Source organism: Lampris incognitus, chromosome 4 (assembly GCF_029633865.1).
Source record: "Lampris incognitus isolate fLamInc1 chromosome 4, fLamInc1.hap2, whole genome shotgun sequence".
In the NCBI taxonomy this organism is placed as follows: Eukaryota; Metazoa; Chordata; class Actinopteri; order Lampriformes; family Lampridae; genus Lampris; species Lampris incognitus.
The window spans coordinates 41,908,857-41,930,278 of NC_079214.1; the positions used below are offsets into that span (position 1 = coordinate 41,908,857).

Sequence of the window (21,422 nt, forward strand, 5' to 3'; positions counted from 1 at the left end):
CTTGGTTTATTTACAATGAATGGGAGACTCCAATTTTGTAGACGTTGCAAGAGGTTTGTCTGCATTTTATTAGGGGTAGGGGAAAAACGATTCACGTCAGAATTGCGATTCTTATCTTCTATGATTCTGAATAGAGTCACAAATTTCAAAATAAGATTTTTAAAAACATTTTTTTCAGTCTTAAGTAGCCTTCTCGCTGCTGGCAATGTTGACTTGCCGCGCACCTGTCCCGGCTCCTGCAAAACACAACAGTGGCTAGTCAGTCGCTGCTAACGTTAGCTCTTGGTAGCTTTCTAAAAAAAGCAGCAAAAAATTCAGCCAGTCCCATCATCATTGAAGGCAAGCGTTTGGGCGCATTTTGGATTTCACAATCTCCCGGGGAAGAAGGAGCTTGACATGACTCATTCAATATGCAAGATTTGCAAAACGAAAATATTTTGGAAACACTACAAATGTTAGGTCTCACATCACACATCATCACCCAGAGTTGAAAGAAGTGGAACAACGACGTCCAGCAACATTAACAAACAACCAACGCACACTGCACCACTTTACCAAACTCCCAGCCAATTTGGAACGGGCCAAACAAGTAACTAGATCCATCGCCTGTTTCATTTCAAAAGACCTGCACCCCTACAGCGTAGTCGACAATGAAGGCTTTAGAGTTATGATCCAGACAATTGAGCCAAAGTACAACACACCATAGCGTCGTTTTTTTACTGAGAAAGGTTAGGTTTGCTTCTGTGTGTTCACATTATTGCAATCAATTGATAAAACCTTTTTCAAATATAAAAACTACGTAATCTTACACACACTTTAGTCTGCTTTCATGCGATAATTTGCCACACCACCTTTCTTAGCAGACAGCGGACTGGAGTAGATCCTGAAATTAGCACCCCCATGTACCAAATCTAGAATTGATTTTAAATCGGGAATCCTGTTGAATCAAAAATTGATTTTGAATTGAATCGTGACGGCAAGATTTAAAATTGTATCGAATCGTGAGATTCTGAAATATTCTCGCCCCTACATTTCATAACAATCATTTTTGTACAAAAATTATTTGGTTTAGACCATCAATCCAAATGCTAAAATTAACAATATTAAATCAATATAATAAATATCAGCTCTGGTCACACTTAAGTACAGAAGAATGATTTTGCTGATCATGGTAAAAATAACTGGAAAAAAATGTAAAAGGGTAATTTGTTGAAATGTTGAACTGCTAAACAAAGTACATCAGCATATTCTGTTCTCTTTCCGTACAACGGATATAGAGACAATGTGAAAACTGAGTGTGTGCGTGCGCGCGCACCCACCCACCCACACACACACACACACTCTCTCTCTACTATCACTCTTAATACCTCTCATAGTGTAGGCATTCATAAAGAGGGGGGTACACTGGCTCTTCTTCAACTTCTTCCAGGCAGGTGGACAGCTGATGTCCCTCTCCTCCAAATCACAGACAAACATGTCCTCTGGCTGTGTGACATAGAAGCAGAGTCAAGGATGGAACTGGTGCCAAATCCCTCACAATGTAAATCTAACCCTAACTCCACTTGTTCAGAAATTCTTATCTTCAATCCTTCTGAGAAAAACAAAATGGGATATTATGGATAAAAAATGTTCAACCTCACCTGGATTCTCTCTTTCTGGACCCCAGAAGGTGCTATGTAGAGCTGGTCTCTGTAGGTCATAAAGTGAGCAAGTGTATATTAGTATGATCAAAAGTTATATAGACATGAGGACAATGTCTCAAATGTTGAATTCAGAGTCCTCGTCTCAGGCCTTGTTCAGGCTGCAAGTCTTAAAGGGACATTTCACTGATTGTTTTGTGTATGTGCAATCAGTGCTGATGATAATGTTGTTGAGTGAAGCAATAAAACCCTCACTGTGTACTGCATTGACATAGAAATCGGTGTTGTCCTGCTCAGTTTTTCCTACAGCACCTACATGAATAAAAAAGCATTGCATGTAAGCCACTGTATCGTCGTCCATAAAATCCTCTGCACGAGGGCTGTGGGACAACATTTCCATCGGAAACACAGCTTAGTCGAAAGAATGAGGAAGTGTTTTTTTTAACAACATTGTTATAGTAGATTAGAGTATTAGAAACCCTGCTAGGCTTTTAATTTTTCCGGCCGTCAACTCATGTCACGATACGTCACTTGGCAGCCAGAAAAAAAAAGCCCTCAAATTTCACTGCTGCTCCCAGAGATGCAGAATCCATCAGGAAAAATTGCAGGTGTTTTTCATGTGCTATACCTGTCACAGATAGACAGACGTAAGATTCAAAAATGGTGAATTTTCCCTTTAAGTGACCTTACCACAGAAAAATGAAATCCATCCCTTGCTCCGTACAGTGTGAGCTTGTGCCCACAATCCAACCAACTTAAACTTTTGCTCTATACACTGTAACATAATACCACACATCTAACAAAAATGTAGAGAAGACAAAGAAAAAAAAAGGTAAGGTGGAGTAATGCTTGATTTGAGTGGTCTCTTAATATCCTGAAATAAAAAACAAAAAAATGCAATAATAAACGGGCACTGGAAGGAAAGAGGATACATGGAAGCATACTCCCAATCAGGCGAGCAAATTGAGGGCATAAAATACAGATTGACAAACTTTCGCAAACGTATCTTAATTTTATTTGCCTCCATGTATCCGGGTGGTGTGGCGGTCTATTCTGTTGCCTGCCAGCATGAGGATCGTGGGTTCAAATCCCTGTGTTACCTCCGGCTTGGTCGGCATCCCTGCAGACACAATTGGCCGTGTCTACAGGTGGGAAGCCGGATGTGGGTGTGTGTACTGGTTGCTGCACTAGCGCCTCCTCTGGTCGGTCAGGGCATCTGTTTGGGGGGAGGGGGAACTGGTGGGGAATAGCGTGATCCTCCCATGTGCTACGTCCCCCTGGCAAAACTCCTCAATGTCAGGTGAGAAGAAGTGGCTGGCAACTCCACATGTATCGGAGCAGGCATGTGGTAGTCTGCAGCCCTCCCCAGCTCGGCGGACGGTGTGGAGCAGAGATTGGGACAGCTTGGAAGAGTGGGGTAATTGGCCAGATACAGTTGGGGAGAAAAAAGAGCAAAAAACACACACACACTATATGTACAAAAGTATTGGGACACACCTCTTAATCATTGAATTCAGATGTTTCATTTAGACCCATTGCCACAGGTGTACAAAATCCAGCAGCTAGCCATGCAGTCTGCATTTACAAACATTTGTGAAAGAATGGGTTGTTCTGAAGAGCTCAGTTAATTCAAGCATGGTACTGTCATAGGATGCCACCTTCGGAATAAGTCAGTTCATGAAATGTCTTCCCTGCTAGATATTCCACGGTCAACTGTAAGTGGTATTATTGAAAAGTGGAAGTGTTTATGAACAACAGCAGCTCAGCCACTAAGTGGCAGACCACATACAGTCACACAGCGGGGTCAACGAGTGCTGAGGTGCATACTGTGTAAAAGTCGCCAACGCTCTGTTGATTCAACAACTGCAGCGTTCCAAACTTCCTCTGGCATTAACATCAGCACAAAAACTGTGCACCGGGAGCTTGGAATGAGTTTCCATGGCCGAGCAGCTGCATGCAAGCCTTACATCACAAAGCACAATGCAAAGTGTTGGATGGAGTGGTGTAAAGCACGCTGCCACTGGACTCTGGAGCAGTGGAAATGTGTTCTGTGGAGTGATAAATCACACTTCTCTATCTGGCAGTCTGATGGATGAGTCTGGGTTTGGCAAATACCAGAAGAACGTTACCTGGCTGACTGCATTGTGCCAACTGTAAAGTTTGGTGGAGGAGGGATAATGGTATGGGGTTGTTTTTCAGGGGTTGGGCTAGGCCTCTTTGTTCCAGTGAAGGGAAATCTTAACGCTTCAGCATACCAAGACATTTTGGACAATTCTATGCTTCCAACTTTGTGAGAACAGTTTGGGGAGGGCCCTTTTCTGTTCCAACATGACTGTGCCCCAGTGCACAAAGTGAGGTCCATTGAGACATGGTTGGGTGAGTTTGGTGTGGAAGAACTTGACTGGCCTGCACAGAGCGCTGACCTGAACCCCATCCAACACCTTTGGGATAAACTAGAACGGAGATTTCGAGTCAGGTCTTCTCGTTCAACATCAGTGCCTGACTTCACAAATGCTCTTCTGGATGAATGGGCAAAAATTCTCAGACACACTCCAAAATCTTGTGGAAAGCCTTCCCAGAAGAGTGGAAGCTGATTTAGCTGCAAAAAAAAAAAGGGGGGGGGGGTGCAACTCCATATTAATGCCTATGGATTTAGAATGGGATGTCATAAAAGCTCCTGTAGGTGTAATGGCCAGGTGTCTCAATACGTTTGTACACATAGTGTGTATATAAATACAGTTAAGGTCAAAATTATTAGCCCCCAAGGAACTATGGAACATTTCCCTAAAATTCTGTCCAGTGTTTACATCATTCATAACACTTTACATAGTAAAACATTCATCAATGTTAAGGCCCCTATATGGTACATTTTGGGATGTAAAATAAATCTTCAGGTTTGCTTTATACCAAATGTAGTGAAAATTGAGGTGGTCAAAATTATTAACCCCCATGTGATTTTTTGCTTTCAAAGCACACCTGAGCAATCAATCAGCATTGAACTTTACTTAAGGGACTCCAATGAACAGGGCTAGTAGCACTTGAACACTTGATTGAGAGGGACTACTCTTAAATTCTTGGTAAGAAGTAATTTCATCATGCCATAAAGTAAAGAAATCAGTCTGGAACTCAGAAAATGATAGTGGATGCTCATCTTAAGGGGGAAGGCTATACTGCCATTTCCAAGCGTTTCACAGTGTCTAGAACAGACCTGGGCGTGGTCAAAAGTGCAAGATTTCAAAAACTTTGTTGAGGAAAATAGTTAAGAGATGTCAACAACATTCCCCGGATCTCTGCCAAGATGATTGTTGCTGAACTGGCCTCTTCTGGACTTGATGTTTCAAGCAAGACTGTTGTGAGGGCTCTTCATCGTGGTGGGCTTTGAGGTCATCGTCCAAGAAAAACTCCATTGCTCACACAGCGGCACATCAAAGCCAGACTGAACTTTGCCCATGAACATTTGAAACATGGGCATGAGTTTTGGAAGTCTGTCCTTTGGTCTGATGAGACTAAACTTGAGCTGTTTGGGCACATGGATGTTGCTTTTGTTTGGCGAAGGAAGGGAGAGGTCTTCAACCCTAAAAACACAGTTGCCACAGTTAAACATGGTGGTGGGAGCATAATGCTGTGGGGCTGTTTTGCTGCTTCAGGCACAGGGAACCTTGTTCGGGTACATTGGATCATGAAGAAAGAAGATTATGTTGACATTTTGAAGGATAATGTAAAGAAATCTGCTGCCAGTCTAGCTTTAGGTCACTGCTGGGTCTTCCAGCAAGACAATGACCCGAAGCATACATCCAAGTTGGTCCAAAACTTTTTGAAGGAAACCAAAATCAAGGTCCTGGAGTGGACCTCTCAGGACCCAGATCTCAATCCTATTGAGAATCTGTGGCGGGAGCTCAAGGTTAATGTCCATGCTCGAAAACCACACATTTGGATGAACTGGAACAATCTGCCACGGAAGAATGGGCTAAGATCCCTCAAGAGACATGTGCCAACCTAGTTAGGAACTACCATAAGAGGTTGTTGTCAGTTGTGGGTCAGAAAGGTTACACTATTGACTATTAATTTTAAGAGGGCTAATAATTTTGGCCTTGTCATTTTTGTTTTTTCTTGTTTCAATTCATCGCATCAGTAAATTATCTTAATCAAGCTTAGTGGAGATTTTGTTTTTGTTCTTTTGGAAGCAATTGAACTATAAACACTTTTGGTTATGGTCATTTCCATGGAAAAGTTAAGGGTTTTGTTTGATTTCATAAAGGTGGCTAATAATTTTGACCTTAGCTTTATATTCATATATATATGTAAGTTATTGTACTGTCTCAAAGAATTTACTTGGGACACTGGATTATGTTGTTCTTTATTTGTTGAGAACTTTCCCTACCATTGAGTGTTTCTTAAAAAAAAAAAAGCAAAAAAAAAAAAAAAAATATATATATATATATATATATATATATATATATAAAAAAGTGTCTCTACAATACCTGCCATTGATCGTTTTTGGAAACCAAAATATAGGACATGACAGATATCCTTAGGCAAGCCTATGTAATGGGTAAACTACTCCCCAAATGGGTCTGAACTGCTCTCTAAACCTTAAGATTTCATGCACCCATGCTCTGCTTCCATGATGCTGCCCTTCGTTGGCAAAGGTAGGGCTAGGTATTTCCTTTGAGTCAGGGACAGGTGTAAAGTCAAGGAAGTCACCGACATGCATTTCAAATCTTTTTTTTTGTTTTAGAAAATCCCTATTTTGTGTAGGGCATATCAAGGGCATATCAAGTTTTACCATGGCAAGCAGTGTGCACACCACATTGTGTGTGAAAGCTCCTTTTATGCTCATTTTGGACTTTTTGATCAGATTCCTTTTTTTTTGTTTCATTGCTTACTTCCATTTTTTTTAATGTAACCAATATCAGAAATCAATGCAAACAGAAAACCCCGAAATGGTTCAATGTGCAAATAAACATCAATTACATTTTTTTTGGTCAAAATCAACCTCTTCACTGGCAATTTTTCAAACACTGGTCAACTCCAATACTATATATATATATATATATATATATATATATATATGCCCTGTGGCAGGAATGAGGAAAAACACAGGAGACCAAGGCGAGTTTGATGTTTATTCCTCAACTCCAAAAACCAACTGCAGCAGGAACAACCCTGCACCGGCGAGCCCGGGAACGTAAACCACGCCCCCAGCTCACAGTCCTGCTGGGTGAGAGGCATAGCCCCTAGTGTCCGCCACAGCCCTAAGATTTAAGTTAAAATCAGTGACTTTGCTGTCTTTCCTCTGACCTGCACACTACCATTAGGTCCCTTAAATCCTCTGACTCAGGGCTAATCCACAGTCCACATAGGTTACTTGAGGCATTACTTGAGGTGCACGCATTGTCTTGAAAACACAGGGTTTATACACATGCACCAACGGACAGTCTGCCGTCCCTTATCTCTAATACTCCAAGTGTACCAGCTCATACTAAAAGCTTCTACTATATCCATGTCACCACTAATACTCCACTTGTGTGACAGCTGAAACAATGCACTTCCATTATTTCTTTTGTTTAAACCTTACAAATATCTAATCTGTGTCACATTTGAAGAAAGGTTGGAATTACATTAGATTTCAGATGTCGTCTGAATACACCCTCAGTTTCATGTAAAAGTGGTACTTTGCTAAATGTAAAAAGTGACTAAATTTAAGTTATTGGCTTTCAGTCCAGTCCCCAGGTACCACCACTAATGCTGGTTTGCTATTCTGCAAGGTAGTTAATGTTGTTTTAGTTATTCCAGCCAAAAATTGAGTCCTTGACTAAAATTTGTCACTTGTTATCCCTTTCATTGTTCTTTCTTTTGCAAACACTCTCTGCCAGAAGTGAATTTAATGTGCAATTTGTGAAATTCCCCCAATGACACCCATTCATTTTACAATTAATTGATGTGGAATGTAACAACCCGGACTCCCTTGTTACTGTCCTCGGGGACTTTAATAAGGGGAACAAACACCCAAAATACAGGGGGCTTATTAACAGTCTGATCAGGGAGGAAAACACTCTGGACCATTGCAACACCATACTGTACACATCACATATCGTGCTGTTCCCTGCCCTGTGCTGGGAAACTCCAACTACATCTTGGTTCACCTGATCCCCGCAGGCAGAAAGTAAAACTGCCGAAACCTGTTGTGAGGAAAACTAAGAAGTGGAGCAGTGACGCAGTGGAGGATCCGTGTGCATGCCTGGACAGCATAGATTGGGGGATGTTAAGATGGCCACTGACAGTCTGAACAAGTACGCAGAGGCTGTGAAATCATACATCAGCTTCTGTGACGATAACTATACACCAACACACACCACAATGAGTAATTAATGATGGCAAGCCCTGATTCACAGTCAAACTCAGACAGCTTCGTTTGGGAAAGGAGGAGGCATTTAGGAGCTGGGACAAGGAAGGGTTTAAAGTGGCAAAATACAGGTTTGGCAAGGTGGTGAATGAGGCCAAACGGAAGTATTCAGTGAAGATGGAACGGCAATCCCCGTGTTACCTGCTTGGTTGGGCGTCCCTACAGACACAATTGGCCGTGTCTGCGGGTGGGAAGCCGGATCGGGGTGTGTGTCCTGGTCGCTGCACTAGCACATCCTCTGGTCGGTTGGGGCACAAGTTCGGGGGGTGGGGGGGACTGGGGGGAAATAGCGTGATCCTCCCAAGCGCTACGTCCCCCTGGCGAAACTCCTCACTGTCAGGGGAAAAGAAGTGGCTGGCGACTCCACATGTATCGGAGGGGGCATGTGGCAGTCTGCAGCCCTCCCCAGATCGGCAGAGGGGTGGACCAGCGGCCGGGAAGGCTCAGAGAGCGGGATGATTGGCCAGGTACAATTGAGGAGGAAAAAAAAGGAGGGGGGGCAATGGAATGGCATTTCTCAGCCAATGATTCTGCCTCAGTCTGGAAAGGACTGAAAAAGATCACCAGTTACAAACACAAACCTTTCTCCATGCTTAATGACTCTAGACTTGCTAATGAGCTGAATGAGTCCTACGGTCATTTTGAAAAACAAAGGGTCAGCTTAGACTGGACCCCCCAAACCACCAAGCCATCATCAGCCACTGTACTCCAGCAGCTCCACCCATATATGTATATATACTTAGAACAAAAAGTAAGGAAATTTGTGTTTGGTAGATTATTTCTTTGTTGTAACAATGCTTCTTGGCCATAAATCTTATCCCGTTGGAGCGCCTGTTTATTTATCTTTTAAATGGTGCCACATTTGTAAGGAACATATATTTGTGGGATGAACAGCACAGCTGAGTATGTGGGTTGCGCCCATGAAAAATTTGCCAAATCTTCTCTGCCAATGCCAAACAGCTTATTTTGCTGTTGCTATTGACTCTTGTTTTGAGCTTCTGGTACCCCAGGTGCTGACAATCAGGTGCCTGATATAAGATTTATTGTCAAGAAGCATTTTTACAACAAAGAAATAATCTACCAAACACACATTTCCTTACTTTTTGTGCTAAGTTTATATACATACATATATATATATATCCATCCATTAGCTTAACCGCTTATCCTGTTCTCAGGGTTGTGGGGACGCTGGAGCCTATTCCAACAGCCATTGGGCAGCAGGCAGGGAGACACCCTGAACAGCCCGCCAGGCCATCACAGGGCCGAGACACACACACACACACACACAAACATTAATACCTAGGGACAATTTAGTACGGCCAATTCACTTGACAGACACGTCTTTGGACTGTGGGAGGAAACCAGAGCCACCAGAGGAAACCCACGCAGACACGGGGAGAACATGTAAACTCCACACAGAGGACGACCCGGGATGACCCGCCAAGGTTGGACTACCCGGGGCTTGAACCCAGGACCTTCTTGCTGTGAGGCGCCCGTGCTAACCACTGCGCCAGCGCGCCGCCTATACATACATATATATATATATATATATCGTTTTTTTCCAAAACCGTCAATGGTGTTACGAATGCTCAACTAAGGAGGAGCGGAATATCAACAAAAATACAGGAAAAAAAAAGTTTTAATGCATAGCAGTACAGGCCTGTTTTGTTTCGTGTGTCGTGCACTCATCAGCTGCTAATGTGGTTCAACAAAGAATCATACAGCTTAGTTTGTTCAGCATCACACCCCTAATTTCGGTTGGACAGCAACCAATCAGATGAGAAAACATTCAAACTATAACAACCAATGGGGTAGGTACTTACGATGCACAGCAACCAATGGAGGTGTAGAAAATATCACAACCAATGGGTTAAGGGACTGGGGCTTGTTTTGAAAAGCATTTAGGGACCAGGGCACTGTTGAAATGGTGTACATTAATATAATAAGGTAATTTATGTGAATTATATAGTGGGGTGGTGTTGGGGAACAGTTGGAAGGACAGGCAGTTAAAATATTAAAAAATATTTTTAAAAAACTAATAAATGTCATATGTGTATCATCTAATTGGGGGGGGGGGTAATAAAGACGTTTTACTTATAGTTACAAAGGAGATATTTTTTTTGGTGTCTACAACTGGTGCCACTACACAGGTACTGTACCCAATCTCCATGCAACACTGAAGTGGCATGTCAGCCAAGACAGTTCAACCATGTCCAGAGTCTTCAGCATATCAGAGTGAATCTCATCCACACCCGGTGCCTTGCCACCAAGAAGCTTCTTAACTACCTCAGAGACCTCTGCCAGGGATATGGGCAGGGCTTCCCCTGCGTCTTCAGACTCTACCACCTCCACTGAGGATATGTTAGGCGGTTTCAGGAGCTCCTCAAAGTGTTTTTTCAACTGCCCAACAACATCCCCCCAGCAGTTCCCCTCCCCGACTGAACACAGCCTGAGTCAAGCCTTACTTCACCTTCCTGAGTCATCGAACTCCTCCCACACCCGAGTTTTTGCTTCCGCAACCACCGAAGCTGCAGCCCTTCTGGCCTGCCGGTACCTTTCTGCTGTTTCAGGAGAGCCCTGGGCCAACCAAGCCCAAATGGCCTCCTTCTTCAGCCTGCTGGCTTCCCTCACTGCCGGTGTCTACCAGCGGGGTTGTCATCTCGAAAGGCACCAATGACCCTATGACCGCAGCTCCTACTTGCCGCATCTGCAATAGAGGCTTTGAACATGGCCTACTCAGACTCCTTTTCCCCAGCCTCCCTCGAGATACACGAGAACTTCTTGAGGAGGTGGGAGCTGAAGACGTCACGGACAGGGTCCTCCACCAGACGTTCCCAGTTCACCCTCACTACACATTTGGGTTTGCCAGGTCTGTCCGGGAGCCTTCCCCACCATCTAATCCAACTCACCACCAGGTGGTGATCAGTTGACAGCTCTGCTCCTCTCTTTACCCGAGTGTCCAAAACATACGGCCACAGATCTGATGATACGACCACAAAATATATCACTGATCTTTGGACTAAGGTGCTCTGGTACCAAGTACACTTATGAACTACCTTATGTTCGAACATGGCGTTTGTTATGGCCAATCCATGACTCGCACAGAAGTACAATCACAAGGCACCACTCGGGTTCCGATCGGGGAGGCTGTTCCTCCCAGTCACGCCCCTCCAGGTTTCTCCATCATTGCCCACGTGAGCATTGAATTTCCCCAGCAGGACTATAGAGTCCCCAGGTGGCATCCCATCCAGGACACCACCCAGAGACTCCAACAAGGCCAGATACTCCAATTCTATTCGGTGCATAAGCACACGCAACAGTCAGTGCCTTCCCCCCAGTGACTCGCAGTCATATTGAGGTGACCCTCTCATTCCCGGGGAGAACTCCAACACGGTGGCACTCAACAGGGGACTTGTGGGTATCTCCACACCCGCCCGGTGCCTGTCACCTTGGCTAACTCTGGAAAAGTAAAGAGTCCAGCCCCTCTCCAGGAGTTTGGTACCAGAGCCCATGCTATGTGTGGAGGTGAGCCCAACTATATCTAATTGGTACCACTCCACCTCCCGCACCAGCTCAGGCTGCTTCCCTGCCAGAGATGACATTCCACATCCCGAGAACCAGTCTACGATGCCAGAAGTCAGCATGCCCTGGTCCCGGCTTTTGCCTGCTGCCTGGCCTGCACTGCAGCCTACCCAATGCTCATCCCCGCGGGTGGTGGGTCCACGGGGTGGTGGCTCCATGTTGTTTTTTTTGGGCTGGGCCTGCCTGGGCCCAAAGGGCCAAAGCCCAGCCACCAGATGCTCACTGGCGAGCTCCCTTCCCAGGAGGGGGCCCCGATTTCCCTTTTAGGGGCGAGGTGCTGTAGAAATTTGCTGTTATAACTTCATTGGTGTATGTACGTATATATATATATATATATATATATATATATACACTACCGTTCAAAAGTTTGGGATCACCCAAACAATTTTGTGTTTTCCATGAAAAGTCACACTTATTCACCACCATATGTTGTGAAATGAATAGAAAATAGAGTCAAGACATTGACAAGGTTAGAAATAATGATTTGTATTTGAAATAAGATTTTTTTTACATCAAACTTTGCTTTCGTCAAAGAATCCTCCATTTGCAGCAATTACAGCATTGCAGACCTTTGGCATTCTAGCTGTTAATTTGTTGAGGTAATCTGGAGAAATTGCACCCCACGCTTCCAGAAGCAGCTCCCACAAGTTGGATTGGTTGGATGGGCACTTCTTGCGTACCATACGGTCAAGCTGCTCCCACAACAGCTCAATGGGGTTCAGATCTGGTGACTGCGCTGGCCACTCCATTACCGATAGAATACCAGCTGCCTGCTTCTGCTCTAAATAGTTCTTGCACAATTTGGAGGTGTGTTTAGGGTCATTGTCCTGTTGTAGGATGAAATTGGCTCCAATCAAGCGCTGTCCACTGGGTATGGCATGGCGTTGCAAAATGGAGTGATAGCCTTCCTTATTCAGAATCCCTTTTACCCTGTACAAATCTCCCACCTTACCAGCACCAAAGCAACCCCAGACCATCACATTACCTCCACCATGCTTAACAGATGGCGTCAGGCATTCTTCCAGCATCTTTTCATTTGTTCTGCGTCTCACAAACGTTCTTCTTTGTGATCCAAACACCTCAAACTTGGATTCATCCGTCCACAACACTTTTCCAGTCTTCCTCTGTCCAATGTCTGTGTTCTTTTGCCCATCTTAATCTTTTTCTTTTATTGGTCAGTCTCAGATATGGCTTTTTCTTTGCCACTCTGCCCTGAAGCCCAGAATCCCGCAGCCGCCTCTTCACTGTAGATGTTGACACTGGTGTTTTGCGGGTACTATTTAATGAAGATGCCAGTTGGGGACCTGTGAGGCGTCTGTTTCTCAAACTAGAGACTCTAATGTACTTATCTTCTTGCTCAGTTGTGCAACGCGGCCTCCCACTTCTTTTTCTACTCTGGTTAGAGCCTGTTTGTGCTGTCCTCTGAAGGGAGTAGTACACACCGGTGTAGGAAATCTTCAATTTCTTAGCAATTTCTCGCATGGAATAGCCTTCATTTCTAAGAACAAGAATAGACTGTCGAGTTTCAGATGAAAGTTCTCTTTTTCTGGCCATTTTGAGCGTTTAATTGACCCCACAAATGTGATGCTCCAGAAACTCAATCTGCTCAAAGGAAGGTCAGTTTTGTAGCTTCTGTAACGAGCTAAACTGTTTTCAGATGTGTGAACATGATTGCACAAGGGTTTTCTAATCATCAATTAGCCTTCTGAGCCAATGAGCAAACACATTGTACCATTAGAACACTGGAGTGATAGTTGCTTGAAATGGGCCTCTATACACCTATGTAGATATTGCACCAAAAACCAGACATTTGCAGCTAGAATAGTCATTTACCACATTAGCAATGTATAGAGTGTATTTCTTTAAAGTTAAGACTAGTTTAAAGTTATCTTCATTGAAAAGTACAGTGCTTTTCCTTCAAAAATATGGACATTTCAATGTGATCCCAAACTTTTGAACGGTAGTGTATATAAACCCAGCCACTGAGGAGTCACTATTTTATTTTATGCAAGACTGTACTTTTCTTGTATTCTTAATTGCAACAATAACGCCAAGTAAAATTCGTTTTAATTGCACATTTTAACAGTGCAATTAAAAAAATATATAAATATACCACAAGAATGTGCTGACAAAATTTATTTTGCAGTTGCACTCATTGATAGCCTACATTAAGGCAAAAAATAAAAATTGAAAAATAAAAAACTTGAATCCCCAAATTGAAAACCTAATACCTACCCAACAAAGTAATGGAATAGTCGAACATTTGGGTCCAGGGCTATGGTTTTCCCTTCACATTTTCCCTTCTCTTTTTTTGTTTTGTTTAGGTAATCAGATCTCTAAGGTTTGTCACACATCTTCCTTCACTTTTAGATAGCTGTCAGTTTGATCATTGTAGGATCAATCTTACCTCTTGGTGATAAGATCTTTCCTTTTTTTTTTTTAAATCAACAATTTCGAGATCAAGAACATATCCTTAAAATTACAGTATAAAGCACCTTAAGGCCTCATTTATGCTCAAAGTTAAATATGGATACGGACAGAACTGTACTCTGTGTTCATTTCGTCCGTATTTGTGCACGGTGAAAGTTTATGGATACCGAAACTGAGCAGTACCACCAGAAATCGTGAGGGCAATGTAACCAGTAGTTCAAGCGAGACCAGCGAAACACGACGAAGACATTAAAAAATAAAAATGGTGGCGTAGCGGTCTAAGCATCGGCTTGGTGTCGATGCAGTTGCCCACTGGGGACTGGGGTTCGCGCCCCGGTCTCGTCAGATCCGACTATGGCCGGACTCGATGAAGCAGCAATCATTGGCAACGCTGTCTTCGGGAGGGGGGCGGAGTCGGCTTGTGTTCGTCATGTGAATGCGTCTCTGTGTGTGTCGGAAAAACAGTGGTTCGGCTTGGATTTGCCTTGTCACGAAAGTGGGGAGGCGCTTTCCTTCGAGACTGCCGGCCGGAGAGATGCAGTTGGCGAACGCATGCAATACGAGGGTGGGTGTTTGAATTAAAATAGGGATTAATTGGCCACTAAATTGGGAGAAAAAAGGGAAAAATCAGAAATAAATTTAAAAAATAAAATAAAAATGGCAGAACTCTTTGAGGAGAGGTTGTGAAGTTGGTTAGAAATTTTAAACATATGTTACGTCTACCAGGCACAGGGACAATAACGCACAGGTGCATTTTGACCTCCTCCACCATCGCCATGTCTGTTGTTGTCAGAAACTTTTGACCCCCCGAATTGCCCTCTAGTGGATGTATCGTTTAACATCCATGCCAATGTAAAGGACACATGGAAGTATGTGGGCTATGATGGTTACGTTTAAAATGAAAATATGTATTTTCGTAGGTAAATGAACCTTAAGTCTACTTTGATCTCGGCCAAGCACTTAAATGCTCTTTTTTCTCTAAAAGTCCTGAGCCTTGATATTATCTCACTGACCTTAGAGGATAACGGCATTTACTTCTCTGTTAAGTGGCATCATATCCCTCATCTCAGATGATAATCAGAGTATTGATCTCCACTGTTAGTCAAGTCAATTTTATTTGTATAGTCCAATATCACAAATTACAAATTAGTCTTCGTTTGGCCATTCCAGGTTCAGTGTCATTTCAACCATGCCAATGCAACAGTAGGGAAACAAAGTGTCTTTTTTTGTTTTCTTCAAAAAGAGACACCAACTCAAATGGATGCCCAAAAATACAAACTTGCCACAAATTAAGGCTCTCATGAACATTTAAACCAGTTCTTAGTTTTGAGCAGAGCAGGAATGTCCTTCACATAGACAAAGGTACAGCCAAAAATACAGCAAGTGTGCATGTTTCAGGAGGGTGAAAAATGCAAAACTGTGGATAATGCAATTTCTAACCAGCAACTGGGGACAATAGAAGCTGCTTTTCAAGAAAGATTTAGTTTGTGACAATTTTCTGTGAAATGTGTGGCACAGACAGAGCAAAGTATGGAACTGTATAGTAATTTCTATCTGAATCTAAGGTATAACGCCATATAACTGAAAAAAATAAAATTGAGCATTGTCTGCAAAAAATTATCTGCTAGACTGTCTTTGTACTTTTGTGAAGCAGAATGTTTCCCTCGATTTGATTGTGTTCACAGCTTATCCAATGGTAAAGAAAGTAAAATTCAACTTCACTCTTAATCAGTCTATTAAATTTCAAAGCCTAGTATTTCACTCCCATTAAGTGTTTTCATTCTTATCAATTAGCCTAAACCTGCTAACTTAACTGGCAACTGATTGCAATTTAACCAGTTTATCTTTTTTTTTTACTGTTGGGTTTTCTCATTCAATATCTCTGCTCAGCAGAATTTCAGCTCAAAGATGACCTAAAACACCATAAATTCATTCATGTATATTGATTGTAATAATTTAAACACTTTTGCCCACACAATTTATTTTCCCCTAAAAAAAAAAAAAAAAAAAAAAAAAAACAGAAAACAATGAAAATTGTTGGGTACTGACATTATAGTCAAAAACGTGATGAAGTGGGTGAGAACACAGCATTTGTCCCATCATCAATCAATCAAGTTGCATCTCAGTTGTTACCAAGTGTTGGCTTTCCCAGCCACAGTGGTGCAGCCTAAACTTGGATGCTGCTGATCAACTCCAAGGGAGAATTTAAGCAGTAGCTTTGGAGTTGTTAGGTGGTAGGATGTCAGGGTGTAGATGTGTGCATGTGAGTCGAACCGGCGATCTCCGTGTTGGTAGGCAACGGAATAGACCGCTATGCTACCTGGACGCCTAAGACACTAATTTTTTAGAAATACTTTTTAGGACTGATTTGATGAGGATAAAACTAACATTCTCAAGGATGATAAAAGGTCATTGTTGGCTATTGGAAATGGAAAATTGCTTTCCCAAAAGAACTTAACTAAATAAGATAGAAGAGTGTACTCAGTAGAGTGCAGATCCCCTCCAGGCATACGTATCTCCCCTTATCTGAGGCTTGGACTTGGGCAAAACAGCAGCTGAGGAGTTAGCACTCAATTGTGGTATGAAACAGGTTTTTCAAAGGTTTGAATCCCCGCAACCATGAGAGGTCCTTGATCATACAGTCATAACTGTGCACAAAAGTTATTAGGCTGACAGGCCCAGTAGTATGCGAGGTTAGCAGCGGACAGATACATGCACACTCACACAGAAGTGTTTTTCCTGCCATTATAAGACTTTTGAGCAGCACCTAAGTTAATTGAATGGCAAATCTGGAAAAAAAGTGCTAAATATACAGTGATCAAGCTAAAAAAATCTATCCAATAAAAATGTTTAGCTTGTCAGTCTGTGGATGTGCAGCTTCCTAGGCAGAGCCTCACACAAACGTGACAATGTGACCAAGTCTAATATGAACTTGCACTTTCCAAAAAGAAAAGGTTTGCTATGCAACCATTTTGGTCTAATCCTAACTGTCTTTATTTTAATAGTATAATAAAGCTGGGTAAACTGCTTATGCTTGCACATGTGCGACTCATGAGTTTCCTCTGTAGAGTGTCTGGGCTCAGCCTTAGAGATAGGGTGAGGAGCTCGGACATCCAGAGGGAGCTCGGAGTACAGCCGCTGCTCCTTCATGTCGAAAGGAGCCAGTTGAAGTGGTTCGGGCATCTGATTAGGATGCCTCCTGGGCGCCTTCCTTTGGAGGTTTACCGGGCACGGCCAACTGGGAGGAGACCCCAGGGTAGACCCAGAAGTTGCTGGAGGGACTACATGTCCAATCTGGCCTGGGAATGCCTTGGGATCCCACAGGAGGAGCTGGAGGGCATTGCTGGGGAGAAGGACGTCTGGAGTGCCCTACTTAGCTTGCTGCCACTGCGACCCGACCCCGGAGAAGCGGCTGATGATGATGAATGAATGAATGAATGAATGAATGAATGAATGAATGTGCGACTCACATTAGTGCTTTGAGTGGCTGTTGCAGCTAGAAAAGCGCTATATAAATGCAATCCATCCATCCATCTATGGTTGACTCAGATTGGGCAGTAACAAGAATATGCAATACTTCCTGTTTTAACTAAAACCTAACGGACCTTGTTCCTTTATAACCTACACATTTTTTGGATTATCAAAATTTTTCAGTAACTTTTGATCATGTCACTCTCTGATCTAGGTCAACTGTAGATGTGAGTCGCGCATGCACATGGCTGACTTAGATCGGGCAGTGACAGAAAGCATTGTTGTTCGAGTGAACTAGAGTGAATGAATAGAGGGAGCGGTGGTAGCAAGAACAAACATCTTTCAAAGGTTTTCAAACACTGCAGCCATGAAAAGTTCTTGATTATACAGTCATAACTGCACAAAAAAAAAAAAAAAATAGGCTGACAGGCCTAGTAGTATGCAAGATTAGCCACGGACAGAAACAAATCCGCACGCAGACACACAACGACCAGACACAATATCGCCACCGGGCTATCGACCTGGCGGGGATAATAAATAATTGGTTGATTTAAAAAAGCATACGAACCCCCGTCTTAGACTTATCCCACCACCTGTGCCCGTCACCCATCCAAGCTGGTAGAAGAGTCGGCATAACTCAGGGATGAGCACACGAGGATGCTCGCTGTCCTGAAACAAACACATGAATGAGAATGAGTGTGACCATTTAGAAAGACGTAATCGGTTGCAACTTAAAACAAAAGTTTAGGCTAACAAAAACACTATCTGTTTGCAAGAAACCCCGGGGAGTCCTCTGATTTTATCCTTAAAGCAATTATCTTGTCATTTTGATGTGGTAAAGATAAAAATGTTAGGATAATACATAAAATTATAATGAAAAAAATATAAGGAAAATTGGAAAGTTCACATAATGGCATTTTTCCTACTGCCTCCATAACAAAACACTTTTTAGACAATGGGGACTTCAAGTTAAATCAGGTGATCATCATGATTGACCACACAGGCTTGTTACAAACCCAAACTAATACTTGAATCAAATTCCAGCTCTATTATGCTGCAACTTCTGATTCTGATATGAATTTAACTGAAACTGATGTTTTCCTGCTACTCACCAGGAAATAAAACTTTGGAAGGTCAGAAATTAAATTAATCATTACTATAACAACCTATTCCATTAAGACCAGGGCAGCACTTGGCAGCTAGTGGAACAAATGAAACTGTCGACTTATTAATGATCGAGTATTACCCTAGTGGCCCAACAATAATCAATAAGAACATTAGCTAAATTACTAACTTTAAACTGTGTTTTTACTTCAATTTATTTTTTAGTAACTGTTCCTCCCTTGCCTCACCCTGACAGTGTGTCTAATCAATACATTTCTTCCTTATTTCCTTATTTTCCTGGTTCACAACATAGAAGTGAAATATATATATGAAATATACATATATATACATATATATATATATACATATATACATATACATATATACATACACTACCGTTCAAAAGTTTGGGATCACCCAAACAATTTTGTGTTTTCCATGAAAAGTCACACTTATTCACCACCATATGTTGTGAAATGAATAGAAAATAGAGTCAAGACATTGACAAGGTTAGAAATAATGATTTGTATTTGAAATAAGATTTTTTTACATCAAACTTTGCTTTCGTCAAAGAATCCTCCATTTGCAGCAATTACAGCATTGCAGACCTTTGGCATTCTAGCTGTTAATTTGTTGAGGTAATCTGGAGAAATTGCACCCCACGCTTCCAGAAGCAGCTCCAACAAGTTGGATTGGTTGGATGGGCACTTCTTGCGTACCATACGGTCAAGCTGCTCCCACAACAGCTCAATGGGGTTCAGATCTGGTGACTGCGCTGGCTACTCCATTACCGATAGAATACCAGCTGCCTGCCTCTGCTCTAAATAGTTCTTGCACAATTTGGAGGTGTGTTTAGGGTCATTGTCCTGTTGTAGGATGAAATTGGCTCCAATCAAGCGCTGTCCACTGGGTATGGCATGGCGTTGCAAAATGGAGTGATAGCCTTCCTTATTCAGAATCCCTTTTACCCTGTACAAATCTCCCACCTTACCAGCACCAAAGCAACCCCAGACCATCACATTACCTCCACCATGCTTAACAGATGGCGTCAGGCATTCTTCCAGCATCTTTTCATTTGTTCTGCGTCTCACAAACGTTCTTCTTTGTGATCCAAACACCTCAAACTTGGATTCATCCGTCCACAACACTTTTTCCAGTCTTCCTCTGTCCAATGTCTGTGTTCTTTTGCCCATCTTAATCTTTTTCTTTTATTGGTCAGTCTCAGATATGGCTTTTTCTTTGCCACTCTGCCCTGAAGCCCAGAATCCCGCAGCCGCCTCTTCACTGTAGATGTTGACACTGGTGTTTTGCGGGTACTATTTAATGAAGATGCCAGTTGGGGACCTGTGAGGCGTCTGTTTCTCAAACTAGAGACTCTAATGTACTTATCTTCTTGCTCAGTTGTGCAACGCGGCCTCCCACTTCTTTTTCTACTCTGGTTAGAGCCTGTTTGTGCTGTCCTCTGAAGGGAGTAGTACACACCGGTGTAGGAAATCTTCAATTTCTTAGCAATTTCTCGCATGGAATAGCCTTCATTTCTAAGAACAAGAATAGACTGTCGAGTTTCAGATGAAAGTTCTCTTTTTCTGGCCATTTTGAGCGTTTAATTGACCCCACAAATGTGATGCTCCAGAAACTCAATCTGCTCAAAGGAAGGTCAGTTTTGTAGCTTCTGTAACGAGCTAAACTGTTTTCGGATGTGTGAACATGATTGCACAAGGGTTTTCTAATCATCAATTAGCCTTCTGAGCCAATGAGCAAACACATTGTACCATTAGAACACTGGAGTGATAGTTGCTTGAAATGGGCCTCCATACACCTATGTAGATATTGCACCAAAAAACAGACATTTGCAGCTAGAATAGTCATTTACCACATTAGCAATGTATAGAGTGTATTTCTTTAAAGTTAAGACTAGTTTAAAGTTATCTTCATTGAACAGTACAGTGCTTCTCCTTCAAAAATATGGACATTTCAATGTGATCCCAAACTTTTGAACGGTAGTGTATATATATACATATATACATATATATATATATATATATGGTCTACTCCGGTTTCATAAACTTCCAAAGGGTCACTGCAACAGTACTACACTGTTGGTAACAATGACCACTGTTGAAGGTACAATCCGTTAACGGCATGCGCCGTCCTGGCAATGTAGACTACTGCAACAACACGAGCGCTCTACTGACCACAACAAACATGAAAAGTCTCGCCATCGGGTCAATAAGCCTAAAAAGAAATTCAAACAATGTGTACTGGCTGGTTTTCTTATTCGCAAGTAATAAAACTAACAATGTTTCCAAAGTCTGACCAAAACAACAGCAGAAATGGGGCAGACAACTACCGTTTACATCAATTGCAGATTGTACCTATTACACAGAACTGTTTTGGATTACAACCTATGTGTATATGATAATGCAGTCAAATCAAGTTGATAATCTGCAGGTGTACTAGCGCCCAATACAATGTATTTTAGAATGTCCCCCTGAGACATCACTAGATGACTCACTTTTAACACCTATTAAAGCTTGCCTGTTTCTCTGCGGTCTCTTGGCCTCCATCTTGGTAACCATTACTTGTACCACACACTGAAGACATATCCTAAAAAAAATTTAAAAAAACACAATTTAAAAGGCAAGGCACATTGCAAAAAGAGGCTGAAAAGTGGATATTTCACATTATTTTTAGTTTTACATAAGCCAAAATTTGTGGTATTAGGGTGTTCATAAAGAAATATTTGAAAAAAGTTGTGAAGCATAAATGAGTTTGGTGTAGCAATAAAG

The 21,422-nt window shown here is 42.3% G+C and overlaps 1 protein-coding gene across 2 annotated transcripts in view; it reads right to left on the minus strand.

Moving 5' to 3' along the window:
• Positions 1 to 21,422, minus strand: part of apip (APAF1 interacting protein) — a 34,728-nt gene that overhangs the window by 12,197 nt on the left and 1,109 nt on the right. For both annotated transcript variants that reach the window (XM_056278628.1, XM_056278627.1), the window contains exons 2-5: positions 21,172 to 21,240; positions 18,098 to 18,198; positions 1,641 to 1,689; positions 1,368 to 1,485 (exon numbers count right to left, since the gene is read on the minus strand). In XM_056278628.1, the coding sequence (XP_056134603.1) occupies positions 1,368 to 1,485; positions 1,641 to 1,689; positions 18,098 to 18,198; positions 21,172 to 21,237 (334 nt within the window). In that variant the 5' untranslated portion in view covers positions 21,238 to 21,240. The remainder of the gene's footprint in view (positions 1 to 1,367; positions 1,486 to 1,640; positions 1,690 to 18,097; positions 18,199 to 21,171; positions 21,241 to 21,422) is intronic.